The following is a 20,284-nucleotide window of genomic DNA, read 5'->3' as shown; positions in this document are numbered from 1 at the left end:
ATCATGGGTGCATCCTTAACCTTGGCAAAATAAACTTTCTAAATTGATTGAAACTTGTCGCAGATAATTTTTGGTTTACACAGTTTACACCTAGTGGGGGTAGTTTAAGACACACTTAGGATACATTATCTTGTTTAATCCTCATAGCAACTCTTAAAGGAAGTTGGAAGCTAAGAGATTTGCCCAAAGTGGTAAAGCCAAACCAGGTGTGGTTTAAGAGGCAGGCCCTGGCACTGAGGTAGAAGTCTCAGTTTTCTACTGCCACCTTCCAGAGAGCCAAGAGAACCCACTTTTGCCTTTTAAGAAACGTGCCCAAAAGTTAGACGAGTTGGGAAGGTGACTACAGTATGCATCCATGAAGCGCTCTCTGGGATCTAATCATGTCTTAGCTTTGTCACTCATTAGCTTTGTAACCTTGGGCAAGTTACTGAGTCTCTCTGACCATAAGTTTTCTCATCTGCTTAAGAGAGTAATAATGCTGTATTGAGCTTCCATTGTTTTTTTTCTGAGTAACACCCAGTCCCGCTTCTGCTTTTGCTTTCCCTATTCCCAGTTGGGAGAAATGGGGTGTAGGAGGCATGTTACTCTATCTAGCCAGTGACATGCTCTCTGGAAAGGAATCTTCAGTGGGATAACCCGAAGATTACATTCCACTGGAGCTCACTCATCTAGAAGCCCGGACAAAAATGTCGCTGGTTTCTGCTCCTCAGACAAGGAGTCTTCTCTGCTCCTGACTAGTTATTTTATGACTAGTTCTGCTTCTCCTTCATTCTGTGAGCTCCCACCACAACCTGCCCCACCAAATCTAATAACTCCCTTTTTGTTTAAGTTAATTAGAGCCAGTTTTTATTGCTTGCAACAACAACAACAAAAACATTGATCCAAACACCTACCTTGCAATGCTGTAAAAATTAAATGATACGAAGTGTCTCAAATGCTTAGCCCCGTTCTGGCAACAGTGCAAGCAGTCAGTAAGTGGTGACAGTTGTCTGTAAGTCATCACTCTGGGCAGGACACAGGGAGGGAGAGGGGAGATTGTTATTGGTGTGCATTACACTGAGAAAAACCTTCCCCCAAGACATAGAAGGACAAACAGACGGGAGGGAAGTCCAGGCCATGATATGCTCATTTATTCCAAATGTCTTTATTGAAACAGAATGATAGAGCAAGAAATAATGAGGTCTGGGAGGATGTCTTTGGGCGCAGGATGGAGCCCAGACCCAGTGGTTACAGTGTGGCGCTCTCTCCCTGTCCCCTGACTCTGGCCAAGGAAGTGAACGCAAAGCAGCAAGGAGGAGGCAGGGAGGGGATGGCCCTCTGAGCTCTCCGCGATGGCTGGCGTAAGGTATCTCTGAGCCTTCTGGGCAGCCCTGCCTTCCCTACTCAGTCTTCCCGATCTTCTTGCCACCTTTCTGTGTGGGCCAGCCTCCCGCCAGGGTACTCAGAGGCTGCTCAGAGGGCAGGGTTAGGGGTGGCAAGCAGCGGGACATGGTCACAGCGGGTAGGGGGTGGCTGCCGCAGCAGGGAAGGCCGGCGACACAGCTCCCCGTCCCGGAGCACCTCCGGCAGGAGCTTGCGCTTGGTTTCCGGCAGCAGCATAATGCTGAGAATGCAGAGGAGGGCGCAGGCCGCCAGCACCACGTGCTGCAGGAAGGCTCCATGGCCCATATGGAGGCGCTGGGCCGGGCCGCTCAGCCCCCCAAGCGCCCCTAGAGCCATGATCAGGCCCAGGCCGCGACCCCTGGGGAAGAAGGAGGAGGAGCTCAGCCCACAGCAGTGGCCTTGCCCCGCCCTTCTCCCACAGCGCCCCCTCCTCCAGCCCGAAAGCCCCATCCTCAGGAGTGGGTTGGGGGAAGGGGAGGCCAAGGGTCCTGGCTCTGCCCCTGGGGTCACCCCTGCTCTCACCGGACAGTGGTGGGGATGATCTCAGCAGCAAGGAGGGTGCTGAGGATGGCGGCAGCTTGGGAGGAGAAGAGCCCAAGGACGGAGAACGTGGTGATGGCAGCCTCGTTCAGATCTGCAGACGCAAGAGGGATGATATGAATGGAGGTGGGGAGGTCAAGGCTCTCCCAGTCCTGGGTGTCATCCCCTTGGCTCTCTGTTCCCATGGCTTTAGCTGGGCAGGCTCTGGGCATTCAGTAACTGACTGGGAGAGCAGATGGGGCTGTGCGGCCTGGTGGAGGCTTGTGGAAGAGCTGGACAGGGTCTGGGGCTTGTCTTGGGAGGCTTGTGCCAGAAGAAATGGCTGAGCCTGTCTGAAACACCTCTGTTGGGGTTCCCTTGTTGAGCCCACACTGTGGGAAAGGTAGGATGCTCACAATCCCACAGGCCCAGCAGGACCAGGGAAGCAATGCCGGTAAGGGTCATGGAGAGAAGAAGGATGCCCCGGCGGCCAAATCGGTCCACGGTGACCCCCAGGAAGACACAGGCCAGGGCTGCGGTGCCGCTGGCCAGCAGAGAGCACAGGTAGAAGTCCGATGGGCTTCCTCCTCCTCCCACAGGCTGGTAGCAGTGGCGAATGGCGTGGGCAATGAAGCTGTGAGAAGGGGTGGGGAAGCAAAGAACAGAGTCTGAATCCCCTCCTGCAGCCTTCCACATGCTGATGGTCCTCTGCAGGGGTCCTTGGGCCTTCCCACCCGGCCAGCCCCCATTCCAGCTACTGGCCTGGCCCTCAGCCCAGACACCCAGGCTCACTTGGTGAAGCCCAGGATAAGCAGATTTTTCCAGATGTTGCGGTAGTTGAGGAGGGAAGCGAAGGAAAAGGAGGATGTTGCAGGGAGAGGGCAGGTATTCTCCAGGTCTTTGGGAGAGAGAGAGGAGCTGTCAGAAGAAAACCCTGAGAACCCAGGATCCTCCCACATGGGTGGTGGGGACCCTGGGAGAAGGTGGCACAGCTACAACCATGCAGAGGGCACCATCATGTGTGCAAGTGAAGCAACACTCACAGGGACCCCTATCTCTTACCCTGCAGGGCCTCCTGGGCCTCCTCCCCCAGCATCTGCCCATGGGGCCGGTTTCGTTCAGCCAGGATCCTCAGCACAGATTGAGCCTCCTCGATCTGCCGCTTCACTATCAGCCACCGTGCGGACTCCAGGAACAAACCAGGCCAGCTGGGGGCAAGGTGGAAGGGGTATACTGTGAGGCCTCCCTTCTCCTGGTCTAGGGGTGGGAAACGTGCACCTCTGAGGGACTGGGGCTGGGGTAGGCCTGGACCAGGGGTGGTTGGAGAAGAGGAGGGGTCTCTGGGCTAGGGCTAGTTTGGAGGCAGAGATGGGAATTGCCAGACGACAGGTGAAGGGCAATACTGACCCATAAAACAGGAAGAGGATGCAGGGAGCGGTGATCATTCGCTGTAGGAATCGCCAATCCTTAGAGACAAGGGCCAGGCCCAGGAACAGGAAGTGCCCTCCCACCCCCACCAACTCCCCTGCCAGGGCCACCCGAAGCCTCTGGGTTGGGTCGCACAGCTCCAGGCCTGGAGATACAGCAGGGGTGGAGAGAGGAGAGGGAGGCCAGGGAGGAAGAAGACATAAGAGAGAAGAGAGGGAGGGAGGAGGACAGAGAGCGAGGTCAGACCCAGAGTGGAGGCTGTAGCCATTGCCTCCCTTGCTAACCTCTGGGTGGCAAGGATTGGGGAGATTGTGCAGCCCTCTCTCCTCTCCTGCTCAAACCTAGGAGGGCTCTAGGGCCAGAGTCCCTGGTGAGTGTTCAGCATTTCCAGTTTATAGGCCCTTTCCCATCAGGCCTCTTATTTGACCTTCACATCAACCCTTGTCCAAGGTCGCACAGCTAGGGACAACCTTTGTCCCTGGACTTACTACTGTCAGGGGAATAGCACCTTATCCCCTGGCAGCAGTAAGTCCAGGGCGAAGACTTTAAAGATTGTGGGGATAGGGAGATAGGTGTAGAGAGAAGCAAGAGCCCTGGATTCTTCAAGGGCCTGGGCAGAAAGATAGCTGAAATTCTAGGCAGCTGAAATGTGGCCTAAGGGGCAGTGGGGACGGCCTGGGGATGCAGGCAGGTAGGCATGAGACCCAAGGGAGGGAATTCTGGGAGGGTGCCACTTACGCATCAGGTAGACACCCAGGTCAACACCGGCAAGCAGAAAGCCCAGGAGGAATCGGAGGGCCATGACACCTGTGGAGGAGCCTGCAGCAGCCCCTCCTACTCCACAGGGTCCCACCAGCCCCAAGGTCAGCAACACAATCCCACGACGGCCAAACCTAGAAAGTGGGAAGGGCTTCTGGTCACCCAGACTCTCTGGTGGTGGGGAAGTGGCTGGGAAAGACCCAGCTGCACACTTTAGAGTTAGAGGTATGAGAATGAAGTTCTGGGAGCAAGAGTTGGAAAGAGGCTTGAGAAGATGGGAAAGGATGGGGACCATGGGTGGGTGATGCCTGGCTACTGGGCACTGGGGTGTGGTTGTGATTCTGTAAGAGGTGGGAACATTGACTCTTGGGCTATTGGTCAGAGATTAGGGCACTTGTCAATGGATATGAGATCACTCATCAGAGGGGATGGGGTAATTGCTTAGGGGATTTGGGACCATTCATCCTTAGGAATAGAGCTAATGGTCAGTAGGCATGGAGCTTGTCTTGCTTAGACTGTTCAGAGGAGATGTGGGATGGGGGTTCATTGATATACAGAGTTGGAACTATTAACCTGTGGATGGGAGGCCATTGGCCACTTGTGCATGGGAATACTACTGGTCAGTGAAGGTAAAGCTAATGACATTAGGGGACTGAGTAATTGATTTTTGGAGATGAGACCATTGTTCCATGGAGGTGGGACACTGGTCTATTAATACATTAAGAATGGTCAGGCTGAGCACAGTGGCTCACGCCTGCAATCCTAGCACTTTGGGAGGCTGAGGCAGGCAGATCACGAGGTCAGGAGTTTAAGACCAGCCTGACAAATATGGTAAAACCCCGTCTCTACTAAAAATACAAAAATTAGCCAGGTGTGGGGGTGTGTGCCTGTAGTCCCAGCTACTTGGGAGGCTGAGGCAGGAGAATCGCTTGAACCCGGGAGGCAGAGGTTGCAGTGAACTGAGATTGCACCACTGCACTCCAGCCTGGGCAACAGAGTGAGACTCTGTCTCAAAAAGAAAAAAAAAGAAAAAAGAAAAAAAAGAAAGAAAAAAGAAAGGTCAGTGGGGACATGGACATGGGTCTATTAATCCATAGGGCAGGACTATTGATCAATGGGATGAATCTATTAATCCATGGGAATAATCCGTAAAGATAAGGTCACAGACCAGGGGAGATGAGATGATTGGTAAGTGATGATGGTCACTGACTATGAGTTAGTGAAAACATGGTTACTGATCCTTGGAAGCTGGGCTATTGATCTTTGGGGATAAGACCACTGATCTATGGAGATGAAGATAGGGAGCCTCTGGTCATTGGAAAGGGGGCACCAATCCCTGGGAGTTAGACTATTGATCTAATGAGGTGGAGTATTTTTCCATGAGGATGGGCTTATTGGTTAATGTGCTGAAGGCTACGGATTTTAAGAGACCAAATTATTGATCTTTAGGGATGAAACCATTGTTCCATAGGAATGAGGCTACTGGTCTGTGGCAATGAGGCCACTGATGCATAGGCATGGGCTATTGACATGTGGGTTTAGGACCACTGGCCCACAGAGGTGTGTGACTATTGGGCAGTGAGGATGGGTATTGATTTTAAGGAACTGGACTACTGAATGTTGGATGGCTTTGATCCATAGAACTTGAGCTACTAATCCACTTGGATGGAACTGTGGATCAATGGGGCTCAGTCTAATCATCCAGGAGGAAGTTTAGTGCAGTGAGAGCATCTGGTCAGTGGTGATGGTGACCAGAATAGAGATGAGATTTTTTAATCTGTGGGAAGAGTTATTGGTTGCTGGGATTGGGCTGTTGATCTCTGGAGGTGAAGCTATTGACTCATGGAAATGGGGATTTTGGTGAGAGGATCTCAAAGCCCTGAGGATCCATGAGGGTGTGCCTTTTAATCTATGGGTTATTCACCTACAGAGGGTGGGGTCATTTGGTGGCAGGCATGGGACTGTGGATTATTGAGTCTGAGGACATTTTCTTTGGAGATAGTTATTGACCTGTAGGGGAGGAGCCACTGGTCAGAAATGAGGTAATTTGCTTGTGAAGTTGAACTATTGGTCAGTGGGAATGGAGCTGTTGGTGTTTAGGAATTAACATTGATCTTCAGGAATGAGGTCACTGAGATGGAGCTAACAGTCCATGTGGGCTGTTAGTGGGAATGACACTTTTCTCTTTGGCGATGAGGCCATTGATTCATGGATAGGGGGCCACTAATTAGTGGGAATGGGACTAATAGTCCATGGAGGTCCAGTCATTCCCTTGCACGGAAGAGGTAGGGAAGGTGTATTTCTTGATGGGGAGTGAAGTTGAGACATGGGTAGACCATTGAATAGAAGTCCAGAGAAGACTGCAGGGTCCAGCGAATCGTCTTCAACCTCTTGTAAGCACCCGCTGCTTGGGCTAGCTTCCCTAGCACCCCCTCCTTTCTACCAGCCCTGCCCCCACGACACCCCTCACCTGTCTGCGGGGTAACCCAGGAACAGGTAGCCGGAGGCAAAGCCCAAGATGAAGAGGATCTGCTCCAGGATCACCTGCCAGCCCAGGTCACACACCAGATCCCACTGGGGATGTGAGAAGGGTGCAGGGGGCGTGAGGCCCCGCCCTCGCCGCTCTCTGCCCGCCCCCAGACCCGCGGCCCGCCTGGCCGCCTCACCTGGCCGATGGCATTGGTGGTGAGCACCGGAAGGCCATTATAGTCCCAATCCTTGAGGCAATGGTTGAAGTCCGGCGGGGCGAAGCCGCTGCACGAGGGGTCGGTACTGGTGGCGACACGGCTGGCAGCGCTGGCTGCTAGGGCCGCGCTGGCGACACTGACGCCGCTGGCATTGGGGGGCTGCTCCCAGCCAGAGGCATTCGGGGGGAAGGCCCCGTAGTGGCAATGCAGCGGGGGCGCCAGCGTGAAGATGGGGTCCGAGGCCATGCCCAGAGCCACGAAGAGCACCGGCAGGCAGCAGAGGCCGAGCTGCAGCTGCTGGCCGCCGCCCAGCGCCCCCACCTGGGCGAGCAGCGCCTCAAAGCTGAGGGGGCCTGGGGGCACGGCCAGCGACAGGCTGCTGCCCAGTCCGTCGCCGCCCGCGTCTCCCTCCCCCTCCCGCTCGCGCTCCCGCTCACCCTGCAGCTGCTCCGTGGGCACCGCATCTCCGAGGGTTCCGACCTGCTGTTGGGGGCAGGGGGTGGCAGGAGAAGGGTGAAGCGGAGGAAACCGCAGAGCAAGGGCAGGGGGCAGGCGGGAGCGAGGGCTAGGAAGGCAGTCAGGGGCGGGGGATGCGCAGGAGGAAAATGAAGAGCGCTCTGCGGGGGCGGGGGTGCGGGGAGAGGATGGCGTCGCCACCTGGGGCTCCGGCACTTACTCCGTTGGAGGTGGGGGTGATCTCTACAGTGTTGTCGATTTTGCCGCCGCCCCCGCCATTGGGCTCGGGGGTCCCGGTGGCCACCCGGGGAGCCAGCTTGCTGACCGCAGGGGCCCTGCCAGCCCGCGCCGAAAGGATGCGCTGCCCTCTGGCCCAGTTGCGCGCCGACTGCCCGGACCCAGAGAGCCCGCAGAGATCCCGCTCCGCAGCTCTGCAGCCGCGGGCGCCTCCTTGGTCTCTGCGATCTCTGCGCTGCTTTCCCCTCCTCTTCCTCTAGACTCTCCTCCCCTTCCCACGTCAGCAGAACCTTCGGTCCAGACTCTTCGTCAGATAGAGGAAGGGGGGCCAGGGCCCAGGGGAGGGAGGGGAAGGGGGCTCTGTCGTCTCTTTCCTGGGTCTGCAGGCCATTGCGGTAAAAAATAAAAAAAGCTGAAGGATAGTAGCTAGTCCAGGCAGATGCCAGAGATTCTTCCTCTGCTTCCAATCATTTGCCTCCACTCATTCATTCATTCATCCACCCATTCACTAATCAGTAAAATGTAAGTGTCCACTACGTTCCAGGACTTGCACTAGACTTTAAGGATAATAGAGTGGACAAGGTCCACTTTGGAGACCATTACTCCAGGGAGACAGACATGTAAACTGGCTATTACAGTACAACTTATGCATATGGAAGACTGGCTTGGCCCTGTATTCAGCCCTAGCTTCAGTACTCTACAAGGAGACCACTTCCTTGGTTTTCATCACTCCCATCCTGGTTGAATCTCCATTTCTCAACAGCATTTGGCACTGTTGACCCCCTCTTCCTTTAAACACTCCCTTCCTTTGCTGCTGAGTCTCTCCTGCTCCCCTTTTCTCCATTGCAGAAATCGTCTTCCAGCTCATGGCATTGGTGCTGAGCATGGGCAGGCCATTATCATCTCGGTTCTTGAGGCAATGATTGAAGTCCAGTGGGATGAAGCAACTGCAGGAGGGGTCTGTATTGGTAGTGAGGAGGGTGGTGGTGCTGGCTTTTAGGGCCATTCCTGTCTGTATCATTTAGACACCATCGTTCAGTGTCTGGAATCCTCAGAGACTTAGTCCTAGGCCCTCCTCTCATCTCACACTGTCTCCACCTTGGGATCTTACCTATGCCCACAGCTTCAAACATCACCCATACAAACAATACAAACCTGATGTCCAGACTGATTTCCAGCTTCCACTTCTGTTCTGAGCTCCAGACCCATGAAGCCACCTCTTATTTGACCTTCACCTTGGATGACTCACAGGGACCTCAAACTCATTATGTTCAAGACCAAATTTGTGCTTTTCCCCCATAACTTGGTTGTCTTCCACTGCTTTTTTCTGCAGTGAATGGCACCCTCAACATCACATTGTGGCCAAATGCTCAGGCAACATCCCTTAGAGCTTTCTTTTCCTTACCCATGTTGAATCCTTTACAAAATTCTGCCCATTTTACTTCCTATATGTTCTCAGATATCCCACATCTCTCCATCTCTGCCACTATTAGTCAAACTACCTGCTGCAAAGACCACTTTCGCCCCCTAATTTCTAACTGGTGTTCTGCATCCACTTTGTTTACACCTCCTTGCCACCCATATGTCATTTATAGTCAGATAGAATGATCTTTTCAAAATACAGATCTGATCATGTATCTTTCCTATTAACCAGTCTTCAGTGGTGTCTCCTCACTGTCAAAGTGAATATTAAAAATCTAGATACCTCATACATGGTTCTGCATGCCTGATCACATGCTCTCTGTAGTTCCGTCTCACTTCTTTCCCCAAACTCTCTGCACTCCAGCCACAGACCTTCTAGTTTTCCCCAGTGCCACGAGGCCTTTGAACAAGCTCATTCCTGCACCTAAAAAACTTCTTAGTCACATTTTTCTCATCCTTCAGCTCTCAGCTCAAACATCTTTGCTATACAGGAGTCTTCCCTAACCTCTAGAATTGCTACTCAAAGTGTGGTTCATGGACCAGCAGCATACCTGGGAGCTTGTTAGAAATGCAGAATCCAAGCCTCACCGAGAGACCCTTGAATCATAATCTATATTTTAACCAGATCTCCATTTAATGTATAATAATGTAGGTATTATACATTAAAGGTAGAGACGCACATCTCTAAGAGATTTGTTACCTGATAGGTACTTTATTCTCTAATCCTAGGTAAGGGCTAGAAAGGAGTGTTCTATCATTGTCAGCCAGGAAATCGTTCCCCCTTCTCTCCACTGAACCACACCTTTAACTTGTCTCTTCTGTTCAGAAATTTTCCACATACAGGAAACTCTTTTCTTGAGACGGTCTCACTCTCTTACCCAGGCTGGAGTGCAGTGGCTTGATCACAGCTCACTGCAGTCTCCACCTCCCCAGCTCAAGCAATCCTCCTACCTCAGCCTCCTGAATAGGTGGGACTACATACACGTGCCACCGCACTTGGCTAATTTTTTGATGTTTTGTTGAGATAGGGTCTCACTGTGTGGCCCCGGCTGGTTTTATACTCCTGAGCTCAAACCATCCTCTGGCCTCAGCCTCCCGAAATGCTGGGATTACAGGTGTGAGTCACTGCCCCCCCGCCGAAACCTTTCTTTTCTAATGCATCAAGCAGCCTCCTACCACTTCCCCTCTCCCAACTCATTTCAGCATCTCTTCAGGTTTTACTATGGTGCTGCATACCCAATATTCCTTGGGGATTTATTGTCTGACTCCTGGTGTCTGTCCTGGAATAATGATAATCACTTAATTTATACACTGTGGGGCTGTTCACATGCATTATCTTGTTAGGTCCTCACAATAACCCTGTAAGACCATTATGATCATGCTAATATTGAAGATGAAACCAGGACTTCAGAGGGACTGGCATGTTTTACCCATGGAGGAACAAGTACATGGCAGATCAGAGACTTGAACTGAAACCTCTGACTCTAATTCCAGGCTAATCTCTTGAAATTCTGTTTGGAAGACGATGGATGATGGACTTCAACACATAGGGGTGAATTTTGTTGGCCCCAAAATCTGAAAGTACATTTTTCTTTGAGAGTGAGATGAGAAAGGAACCTAAAGGGGAGGTGGCAAATGTGCGGGGGTGCCAACAGACTATGATTGTGCCCCCAATCCAGTCATCATGCCATGGTAATATCTTGGGAAAGCAGAACTGAAGCAATTGATTTGTAGCTTAGATGTTTTCTCTTGTGGTAAATGGCTAGAATGATCTCCTATCTAAGCCATGGTCTCATCAATTTCACCAAAGTCCTGAGGACTGACCTTTCAACACATTGCATTCATCTGCCACCGCGGATCCTCCTGAAAATGGTTTGTGGATGCGCAGGTCATCCTGGGATGATCTACCTGGGAAGCTGAGTGAAAGGGCCTATACCCTCTTGGTGTCACCTAAGGAAGAGAGTGCCTAGACTGGCCAGCAGCAGTCTCCAGTTGGCCAGAGCTATCCTGTGGTGCAAAGCTGAGGCTGGGCCTTTAGTTGGGGTGGCCTCTCCAGGATGGCACATTTCAAGGCCCTTGTGTAGTCAGCTTCTCTCCACATTGACACCTCTCTAATGACATCATATGACAATGAAGTCTTGGAGGAAGGCCCTCAGGTCAGTCATTGGCATCTGCCTTCTGGGAATACTAGTCCTCAGACTCTCCTCTTCTGGGTAGCAGTTCAGATCTCACCTCCCAACCATCCTGTCTAAAGTCTCCTTCACTGGCCTCTCCCCTCATCTCCTTAGTTTCTTCACACCATCCTGCCGACTTCCATCACCAGCAAATGTGAAATCTATGGCAGGTTTATGTTTTTATTTATGTATTTTAACTGACTTATTTGTGTATCCCACTAGAATGATACATTCACAACATACTTGCAGAACTGTGCCTGGCGCATCATGGGAGCAGAGAACTTGTCCAGTGAATAGTTGTTGAAGAAAGGAGCAAAATCTCCCCCAAACCCCTAAAGGCATCCTGTTCATAGTTTGTGTCCCATAGGTATGGCTGCTGAGCACCAGGGCTGCTCACCATGCTCCCAAAAAGCAGAGTCAGGGAGGCAGACTGCAGGGTTTATTGAGGTGCACACCCATATCTGAGTCCCAGCTTTCTCCACCTTCTGTGGGGAGAAGCTCTCTGGTCTTTCTGAGACCTTCAAACTCTGGACAGTTTATGTCTTGCCCTCACTCTCAGCTAACAGTGCAGTGCTGATCTTCTAGAGCCAAGAAACAGGAAAAGAGAGAGGCTCTATGTGGCCTCAGGTTTCTGCCACCTGACTTTTCATGGCCAGTCTTCCAGAGGTAGGTGGCAGTGCAGTGACCTCCACCCTAGGCTGAGGAGAGGAGTCCAGTTCCTCATTGCCCCAGAGCCTAGTACCTGCTCCTGACAAAGCAGGGAATAATATTAAATATAAATAATTTATACAAAATGGCTCATACAAAAAGCTGTGGGTTAGGGGGAGAAGACACCTCTGTGAGAGGTTGAGATGAACAGAAAGGGCAGGAAAGGGGAAAGATACCCCCACTTCTCCTAGTCCCTTAACAAAGCCCTCCAGCCACCCAAGGCCTAGAGGGGGGCTTTGGCAGATAGGGGAGGGACAGGGCTGTGCCATAGGACCTTCAGGGAGCCAGGCTAGTGAGCAGGGTGGTGAATCGCAGGGCCTGCCCTGCCAGTTCTGTTACACACTGCACCATCTCGTGGACGGCAGGGCTGGATGGGTAGCCCAGGGCAGCTCCCTTGACAGCCAGCACAGTGGCCCGCAATGCCTGGCCTAGTGCTGTACCTCCAGTCCTAACCTGTGCTCTCAGAGGGGCAGAGGCTGCCAGCCGGCCTAGGGTGTCCCCAACAAACACCAGGCGATGAGCAGCCACCACCACCCTCTTGCTGTGGGGCACGAAGAGTCGCGGGGGCTGATTAGCCTGGGTACTGGACATCAGGGCTGCCACGGCCACCTGCAGGGCCGAGTAGTGGCTCTGGCATTGCCCAGCATAGAAGTGCAGGAGCTGTAGATCTCCGGTGGACAGAACCAGTGGCTCCCCTGGGGACAGGGCCTCCTGAAGGGCAAGAGGAGTGGTCAGAGAGAACATTCTCATCAGTGCCATTTCCTCCCTCACTTCTTTTCTCCTTCCTCCCTTTCTTCCCAAGGGCGATCCTTTTAGCTCTTACCTCTGCCCATCGGAAAGTTTAGATTCTAGAGAGAGCAGCAGTGAAATGCCCACACTTGATATCAGATAGATCTGGATTCAAACAACCTCAAACTTGATTTCAGACAAGGCTTTGAACTGGGTTTCCTGAACTCTAAAACAAGGAGTCTAGTACTGCACTGTCCAATATAAACATAATGTGAACCACATGTGAAATTTTAGATGAGTTAGTAGCCACATTAAAAGTGGTAAAAAAAAAAAAAAACCCTGATATATTTTATCTGACACCAAATATAAAAATGTTATAATTTCAACATGTAATCAATATGAAAATTATTGAGATTTTTCCCATACTGAGTCTGCAAAATCCAGGGTGCATTTTATATTTGCAGCATATTTCAACTTGAACTAGCCATATCTCGAGCGCTCAATAGCCATATGTAGCTAGTGGCTACTGTACTAGATAGTGAAGTTCTAGTATGTACCTCATGACGCTGCAGCAAAGATCAATTGCGATGATATAGAGAAAGGGCTTAGCACAGTGCATTGCACACTGTGAGCACCAGATGCGTATTAACTGCGACTATGATTAATACTAACACATGCAGCATGCCTAGCACAGGGTCTAGCACTTGGTAAATACCTGATAAATGGTAGCTATTGTGTTGCGACCATTCTACACAGGTTTGAGGAAACCACCTCACTTTCTGAGGCCTGGAGAGATTAACTGACGGCTTCAAAGCCCCTGGCTTCTCAGTAGTGGAGCTGGGATTAGAAGCCAGGTCTCTTAGGAGCCCAGGAATTCACAGTTGGAAGGAGGCTCAGAAGTCCCCAGGCCTAGCTCTGACCCCACAACTCAGAAACTTTCTGCTCTCCTGGCTGCTTGATTTTCTGACTCCTCTCCAACACATTCTTTCCCCTCTTTCTGAATTCCTAACATCCTCTTCCAGGTTCCAGTTCCTTCCTGTAGATTTCTAACATGCCCTCCACTCTGTCCCTGGTTCCTGTGAACTCTCACTCCATCCTAACCCATTTCCCTCCATGGATGATGGCTCAGTTCTTCTCCCAAGTCCCTGTTCCTCCCTCCCCGGCCCCCTTCTTTAGCACCATTCCCACCAGGGTCACCTGCAGCGCCGGCATCCCCCTCTCGGGCAGTTCAGGATCCCTTGTGCAGGCCTGATCCGGGGGCCTAGATCCCTGAGCTTTGTCCATGCCCTGCAGGGGGACATGAGGTCTTAGTGCTGGGGTGGGGGAGCAGGACGGGGTGGCTTCTGTGGCCTTTCTGCCCCTTCCCAGCCTCCCTTCCTTCCCAAGGACACTCCTGTTATCCGAGGTTGTAGTCCTTTGACTCCAGAGAGCTCTGGTGGCCCCAGGCTGGGTCTAGGAGGAACAGTGTGGCACTAGTACAAGTGTTGTGCCCAAGTACTGGGGTCCCAGGCTGCAGGGTAGAGGGTCAGGGGAGAAGGAAGGGGGACAGAAGGGAGGCAGGGAAGTTCTGCTTCTGTGCCCTAGGTCTCCACACTCCTCCCCTGGTACCCCTGGGGTCCCTCCTGGTGGGGCTGCCCAGGGACACTCACCTTCAGGTGGACGTAGTCATACTCCTCAGCCATTGGAATGCCCTCGTACTCATTGTGGTGTCCTGCTGGGTCATCCTCCATCTCCCTGCCCTCTGGATCCCCCTCCACCTTGGGGCCCCCATAGCCAGGCAGGCGGGGTGGGGGTGGGGGCAGAGGCCGGTCCTGGATGCTGCCCTTCCGTCCTGGGGCAGGAGAGGGCACTGGAGAGGGGCTGGGGGCCTCAGGGACAGGCAGGGCAGGCAGAGGGCGGCGGGACAGGCTCTCAGCTGAGGGGAGCCGGGGCCTGTGTGGAGGTGGGGGGCTTCTGGCCAGAAGCTGGGCCAGGGTGTCCTGGTCCTGGGAGGCCAGGGCTCCAGGGGGCTCTGGAGAAGGGGGAGCCTCTGGCCCCAGCAGAGGCACATCGTAGATCCCCTCATCAGTGCTCCCACCCTCCCCGTCTGCTAGCAGTTCCTCGGGTGCTTCATACAGATTGAGTAAGGCTGACGCTCGTTTCAGATTGGAGGGGGCAGCGTAGATGGGGGGCCCTGGTTCCCGGCCTCCTTCCCACTCCAGATCTGGTTCCAGCTCTGCAGGTGGCTTTGGGGTCAGAGGCACATCATAGGGAGCATCATCCTCTCCAGGGGGCTGCAGGGCAACCCGGGTCAGAGGGTGGGAAAAGGAGGCAGGGCAGTCATAGGGGCTACTGGAGAGCACCCGAAGGGCGGTAGGGGGCACATCGTAGACCTGTGGAGAGGAGTGGTCAGTCATCTGTCAGCTCAGCAATGAACCCTCCCTTGGGGCAATTTGTCTCCCACCCAACATACACAGGGACCTCTAGTCCTCACCTCCAAGACATCTCTGGGAGCAGCCAGTTGGGTCCCACTGGCTCTGGGGATCTTGTAGATGGGGTCAGGAGAGGGTGGGCAAGGTCTAGCTGGAGGTCCTGAGGTTGGACAGGGCCGAGCTGGGGGCGGCACCACATACACCTGAGGGATCAAATAGATGGGGGGTCAGGAGGAACGGAGTGGGCAGTGATCAAATAATGTCTGAGTGCGAGGAGCTTACAGACCTTCCAACTCCCCCTGTACCTAGAGGGCCACAGCTCAGAAAGGTTGGTAGACAGGTTTTGGCCAGCGCAGAGCAGTGAAGAGCTGTGGCCTCAGGGCTCTCCCTGCCCACCTGCTGCAGGCCCTGGGTGGGGCTAGTCAGGGAGGAATGGGGCTCTTCTGACTTGGGGTTGGGGAGGCTCCCACTCTCACCTCCTGGTCCTCATTGCTGTGATCTGGGGCTGGATATGGTGAGCCAAGCTGGGCTGGGGGTGCAGGAGAGAGGCCAGGCTTGGGTGCTGGGCCAGCAGGCAGGAGCTTCACCCTGTTGGCAGGCACAATGCCCTGCTGGCCATGTAGGGAGCAGAGGCACCAGCCGTCCAGTCCACCAGCGCCCTCTCTCTGCAGGACCCGTAGGACATCCCCTCGGCGGAAGGACAGCTCCTGGGGGGACTCAGCGGTGTTGTCATACAGTGCCCGGGCCAGCTGGGCCTGGTGGGGGAGGTGGGAGTGGGGAGAAGGGTCTTCAGACCCCTTTCAGGTCACGTCATCCCCTGCTCAAAACCCTTCGGAGCTCCGCATTTTCCTCAAGCTAAAAACTTGCACTCTGGATGCAGCTTTCTGCCTGGGCCCTAGCTTCTCTCCAGCTGCATCACCTGCATTCTCCCTCTTCCTTTCAGTTCCTTCAACTAGACCAGTTCTCCTCAAAGAGGCCGATTTTTTACTCTTCTCCCCACCCCATTCTGTTTGTCTCCACCTACTGTTTCTGTCCTCATACTTCATACTATGTCTATTTGCTTTTTTTATATCGATTTCTTCCTTTATATTGTAAACCCTATGGACATGGGAACTGCTATATTTGTAGTCCTTGCAATAAGGCCTGACCTGGAATTGGTCAATACACATGTTGAATGAATTTCTTCCAAAACATATGAAGCCCTGCTACAGTCTGTCATAGAATCTCCTTTACCTTCTCTCTGTTCCCAAGTCATTATCCCTCACTAGCAAAAGATTAGATTAAGCAGCCGCAGAGACCCCTCATTCTGAGAGGCTGGGAGAGGCCTAGTCCAGACAGTGTGCCTAGGCATAATAAGAAAGAAAACAGAAACAAAGCAATTGTTTGCTCTCAGTCTGAACAAATAAGGTTCGACCAGAAGAGGCTGAGGTTACCATGGAGAAAAGTGTGTATTCTTGTGTGTGTGTCACCACTGCCTGGAATCTACCAGCAGGCATCATCATTTAGCAATGGGCCCTTCCATTGAAGGACAGAGTGTGTCTTTGTGTGTGTGTGAAGGGGGTTGGCAGGCCAACCAAAAGGAAACATGTATCATCCTGTTTCTAGTCCTGTCTGGTGGGGGCTTATAAGCTTTTTCCATCAAGGGCCACAAGCTCAAGTAATAAGTCACAGGTACCAAGTGCAAACAATGTTTCCAGACACTGTGCAAATCTTTGCATTAATCAACTCATCTCATTTAATTCCCACAACAACCTTACGAGGGAGGAACCATCCTTACCCCATTTTGGAGAGAAAACTGGAAGACGGAGGTTAGTACTTTGTCTGATGCCATATCGCTGGCACAGCTGGTGGAGCATAATCTGAACCCTAAACTGCTTGATCCCAGAGCCTGTGCTCTCAATCACTTGTGCTACTGCTTCGCCACAATCACAAATGTAGGAATCTACTTAAAAGAAATAGTAGTAACAGTGGCTGAGAAGGTCCCTAACTCAAAAGCAAGTCAAGCACACAGGAAGGCCTTCTTATACCCAATTTCCCTTTGCTGTAACCCTTTGCAGAGCTTTTGCTCCATGATGTCTTTTGGTAGAATCAAGCTTAAACCACTCAAAACGTACAATGACATTCAGCTTCAGTTTTGATTGCTAAATGATGATGCTTGCTGGCGGGGTCCCAGGCAGTGGTGACTTACATGTAGTGTTGGACAGCAGCTAGTTAGGCATTACTAGCCAGGCAGCCAAATGGACTAACTAATGCAGTAAAAAAATCTCAAGTTAAATATCTCAGGCAGGCTGCCACCAGACCCTGGGGAGAAGGGTGCCCTGCTAGAGCCAGCAGGAGTGCATATTCCTCTTGGTTGATGTTTCCCTCTGGTGGTGAGGTTGTCCGGCCCCTCATGGCTGGGTGATTTTAACAACAAATTGACTCCTCTTCTTGCCTGATTCCCAACCCATCGAACCATTTTCTGATTATATTTTGGTTTCTAAAGGATATTGTCACACACAAGGAAACATGCTAACCAGTTGACAAAAATTCCCGGTTAGTGCTGCACTTTTCTTTTTAGTTGTAAATTATAAATCAGTCTTTTGGATCTAGCCAGGGGATTAAAAGCACAGTTCTAGAGGCAGACCTGGGGTTGAGTCTTGGCTGTGTCTCTTTCTTTTAAAATTTTTATTTAAAATATTTAATTATTTAGAGACCAGCTCTTGCTCTGTGGTCCAGGCTGGAGTAAAGTGGCACAATCGTAACTCACTGTAACCTCGAATGCCTGGGTTCAACATCCTAAACAGCTGGGATTACTGTTGCGACCCACTGTTTGGAGGTCTGTCCCTTTCTAGCTAGGTACCTTTGGGCAGATTGTTTAATCTTTCTGAGTCTCAGTTTTCTGCTTTGTAGAATTCCGTATGCACGTATCCATTTTCAGATAATAACGGTACTACCTTCACAAGGTGGTTGTGAGAGTTGCATGAGATAATGCATAAAGAAACTATGATAAAGCGTAGCACAGGGCCAGGTGCAGTAAATGCTCAATAAGTAATAGCTGTTATTAGAATCCTGTGAGTTTGATTAGCATAAATGCCCCTGACCATAAAAAGAAAAATCTACCTTCTTGGGACTACAAAGCTGACTAGCTGGCTCCTGAACCAGCATCTCTATGCCAGAGTACTCCCAGAGGTACTCTATCTCCAGAGGGCCTCCTTCCCCACTCTGAGCTAGGGTTTCCTGGCCATCGTTACAGATTGAGGAACTAAAAGGAATTTGGGGCCAGGTGCGGTGGCTCATGCCTGTAATCTCAGCACTTTGGGAGGCTGAGGCAGATGGATTGCTTGAGCCCAGGAGTTTGAGACCAGCCTGGGCAACATGGCAAAACCCCACCTCTACAAAAAATACAAAAAGTTAGCTGATGTGGTGGTGTGTGCTTGTAGTCCCAGCAACTCAGGAGGCTGAGGTAGGTGGATCACCTGAGCCCAGGAGGTGGAGGCTGCAGTGAGCCATGATTGTGCCACTGCACTCCGGCCTGGTGACAGCGTGAGACCTTGTCTCAGAAAAAAAAAAAAAAGGAGTTTGGTCTGAGAAAGAACCAAACTTGAACCTGTCCTCAAAGAGTATGGGAGGACATTGGGTGGCTCTGTGCTTCTCTTTCCAGTCTCACAATTATCTCTCCAAGAGTCCCCACTGAGAAGGGACCAGAAAGCAAGTGACACCCTCGCTTCCCTGGGAAGCTTAGGCAGGACCTAGAAGAGGGTGGAAGGGGAACAAAGCTGCCTGGATTCAGACTGCATAGACTGTAGAACAGAAAACCGAGGTGGGGCTGTAGAGGGCTCCTCCCTGGTGTTAAGTTTGAGTTCTGTCTAATGGGGCCAAGCCTCTGGGCCCTGCCACTGCAGGACAGAGTTGTTGATGGGCTGATTGATGATGGGTGTGGCCACTCCTGCTCTATCCCCCAGCGGTCCAGCTGACTGGTGAGGGAATGGCCAGCCTCATGTGGGTGGCAGAGGGCCTCTGTGCTCTCTGGGAGGCCTCCTCCCACTGTCCCATCATGCCAGCTGTCTCCTCCCTTTGTCCTGATCCCTGGAAAGTGGCCTGAGGCTGGCTGACATCACCTCCCCTCCTCCCTCTGTCTTCTCTTTCGCCTTCCTGATCTCCCTCCTTTGGTCTATCTCCCTCTTTTCCCTATCCCTCGTCTCGAGATGGGCCTCCTTGGGTCCTTCAGCCTCTTTTTTTCCGTTTTCCGTGAGCCACTAGGTCCTTTCAGCCCCCTCCAAACCTTTTACTTGCCTCCCAATCACAAGCCCCTGCCAACCACCAGTGGCCATCTGTTCCCGCCCAAAAGAAGCAGATAGGACTCGGGCTACGCTTGCCCCCTCCCCTCCATTCAGGCGCAGCCTCTAGTAAGAAAAAGGAGAACGGGGAGGGGGCGGGGAAGAGAGGCGAGCCCGGAGCCAGGAGGAGCAGGGGGTGAGGAGTGAGAGGGAGAAGGGAAACAAAAGTGAGAGGAGGGGGACACAGCCTCCTGGAGAAGAAAGGGACCAAGGAGAGAGACAAAGAGAGGGCAGAAATAAAGTGACAGGAGCGCAGGGCAGGCCGTGGAGGTCTCTCCCCGGCAGCCTCCTCTCCCTGGTGGACTCACCGACGTGGCAATGGCCATGGCTTTGGCCTCCAGCGCAGCCTGCCTCAGGCCAGGCTTGGTTTTGCTGACTTCAGCGGTGGCTGCCCCGCACCATGATCCGCGGCCTCTAGCCCCCAGCTGTGGCGCCTGAGTCGTGGCCTCCGCCAAGGTTGGAGGAGGAGAAAGAAAACCCACAAAACTTCCCAAATGAGAGGCAGGCTAGCCAGGCAGGAGGAGGAGCGGGGCGGGCCGGGGCGTCGCTGCGGGACGGCATCCAAGGGCGCGCGCTGCGTGCTGTCCCCGCGGCCTCCCGGGCGCCACCACCTCGTCCAGTCCCCGGGAGCTGCCCGCCCTAGGCCGCGGGGGCGCCCCGGGCTCGCAGGAGCCGAAAGTTCCCTTCGGGGGCCGGGGCAGGTGAGCAGGCGGGCGCTGGGCTGCGCTCTACGCCTCTCCAGGCAGCTCAGGAGAGCCTCGAGGGCTGGGAGAAGCCGCCGGGGCGGTTGGGCTGGATGAGCGAGTTCAGGGGCCAACCCTCTCCACCCGCCGGCTGTGCTGCAGAGCGGTGCTCCCAGGGCTTGGGTCTGCGGCGACCCCGCTGGGAGGCAGGGAGAGCGATAACTGAGAAGTTTGTCCCAAGTTGCCCAGAGCCAAAGGCCCCCGAGAGCGTGGCTGTGAGGCTGGGTCGCTGGAGTGGCCGCTTCTGCCCAAACACTCGCACCCCCGGCGGCGCGGCGGTTTTCACGCGCGCACTCACTCAGCGCGCCC

The 20,284-nt window shown here is 53.0% G+C and overlaps 2 protein-coding genes across 5 annotated transcripts; both read right to left on the bottom strand.

The window, feature by feature from the left end:
• Positions 1–1,120: 1,120 nt before the first annotated feature.
• Positions 1,121–8,487, bottom strand: SLC22A17 (solute carrier family 22, member 17). Of its 2 annotated transcripts, XM_011930847.1 has the most exons (10): positions 7,453–8,487; positions 6,756–7,259; positions 6,560–6,663; positions 4,069–4,223; positions 3,310–3,475; positions 2,965–3,110; positions 2,695–2,800; positions 2,319–2,536; positions 1,906–2,017; positions 1,121–1,741 (listed from the first exon to the last, which is right to left on the bottom strand). In XM_011930847.1, exons 2-10 carry the CDS (start codon positions 7,020–7,022, stop codon positions 1,453–1,455), a joined length of 1,563 nt encoding a protein of 520 aa, XP_011786237.1. In that variant the 5' UTR covers positions 7,023–7,259; positions 7,453–8,487; the 3' UTR covers positions 1,121–1,452. The 2 variants fall into 2 exon arrangements, with proteins under 2 accessions (XP_011786237.1, XP_011786238.1); XM_011930848.1 differs by having other exon boundaries at positions 3,310–3,350; positions 6,756–8,487.
• Positions 8,488–11,227: 2,740 nt separating this feature from the next.
• Positions 11,228–20,284, bottom strand: EFS (embryonal Fyn-associated substrate). 3 transcript variants are annotated; one of them, XM_011930844.1, is made up of 6 exons: positions 19,541–20,166; positions 15,390–15,668; positions 14,976–15,116; positions 14,152–14,874; positions 13,700–13,789; positions 11,228–12,484 (listed from the first exon to the last, which is right to left on the bottom strand). In XM_011930844.1, the coding sequence occupies exons 1-6, from the start codon at positions 19,556–19,558 to the stop codon at positions 12,050–12,052; spliced, it is 1,686 nt and encodes a 561-aa protein (XP_011786234.1). In that variant the 5' UTR covers positions 19,559–20,166; the 3' UTR covers positions 11,228–12,049. The 3 variants fall into 3 exon arrangements, with proteins under 3 accessions (XP_011786234.1, XP_011786236.1, XP_011786235.1); XM_011930846.1 differs by lacking the exon at positions 15,390–15,668 and having other exon boundaries at positions 14,152–14,529; positions 14,758–14,874; XM_011930845.1 differs by lacking the exon at positions 15,390–15,668 and having other exon boundaries at positions 19,541–20,284.

The sequence above is a fragment of the Colobus angolensis genome, unplaced genomic scaffold (genome assembly GCF_000951035.1).
Source record: "Colobus angolensis palliatus isolate OR3802 unplaced genomic scaffold, Cang.pa_1.0 Scaffold88, whole genome shotgun sequence".
Lineage (NCBI taxonomy): Eukaryota > Metazoa > Chordata > Mammalia > Primates > Cercopithecidae > Colobus > Colobus angolensis.
Note: the sequence above shows the minus strand (reverse complement) of the source record. Positions and strands in the feature narration are given on the sequence as shown.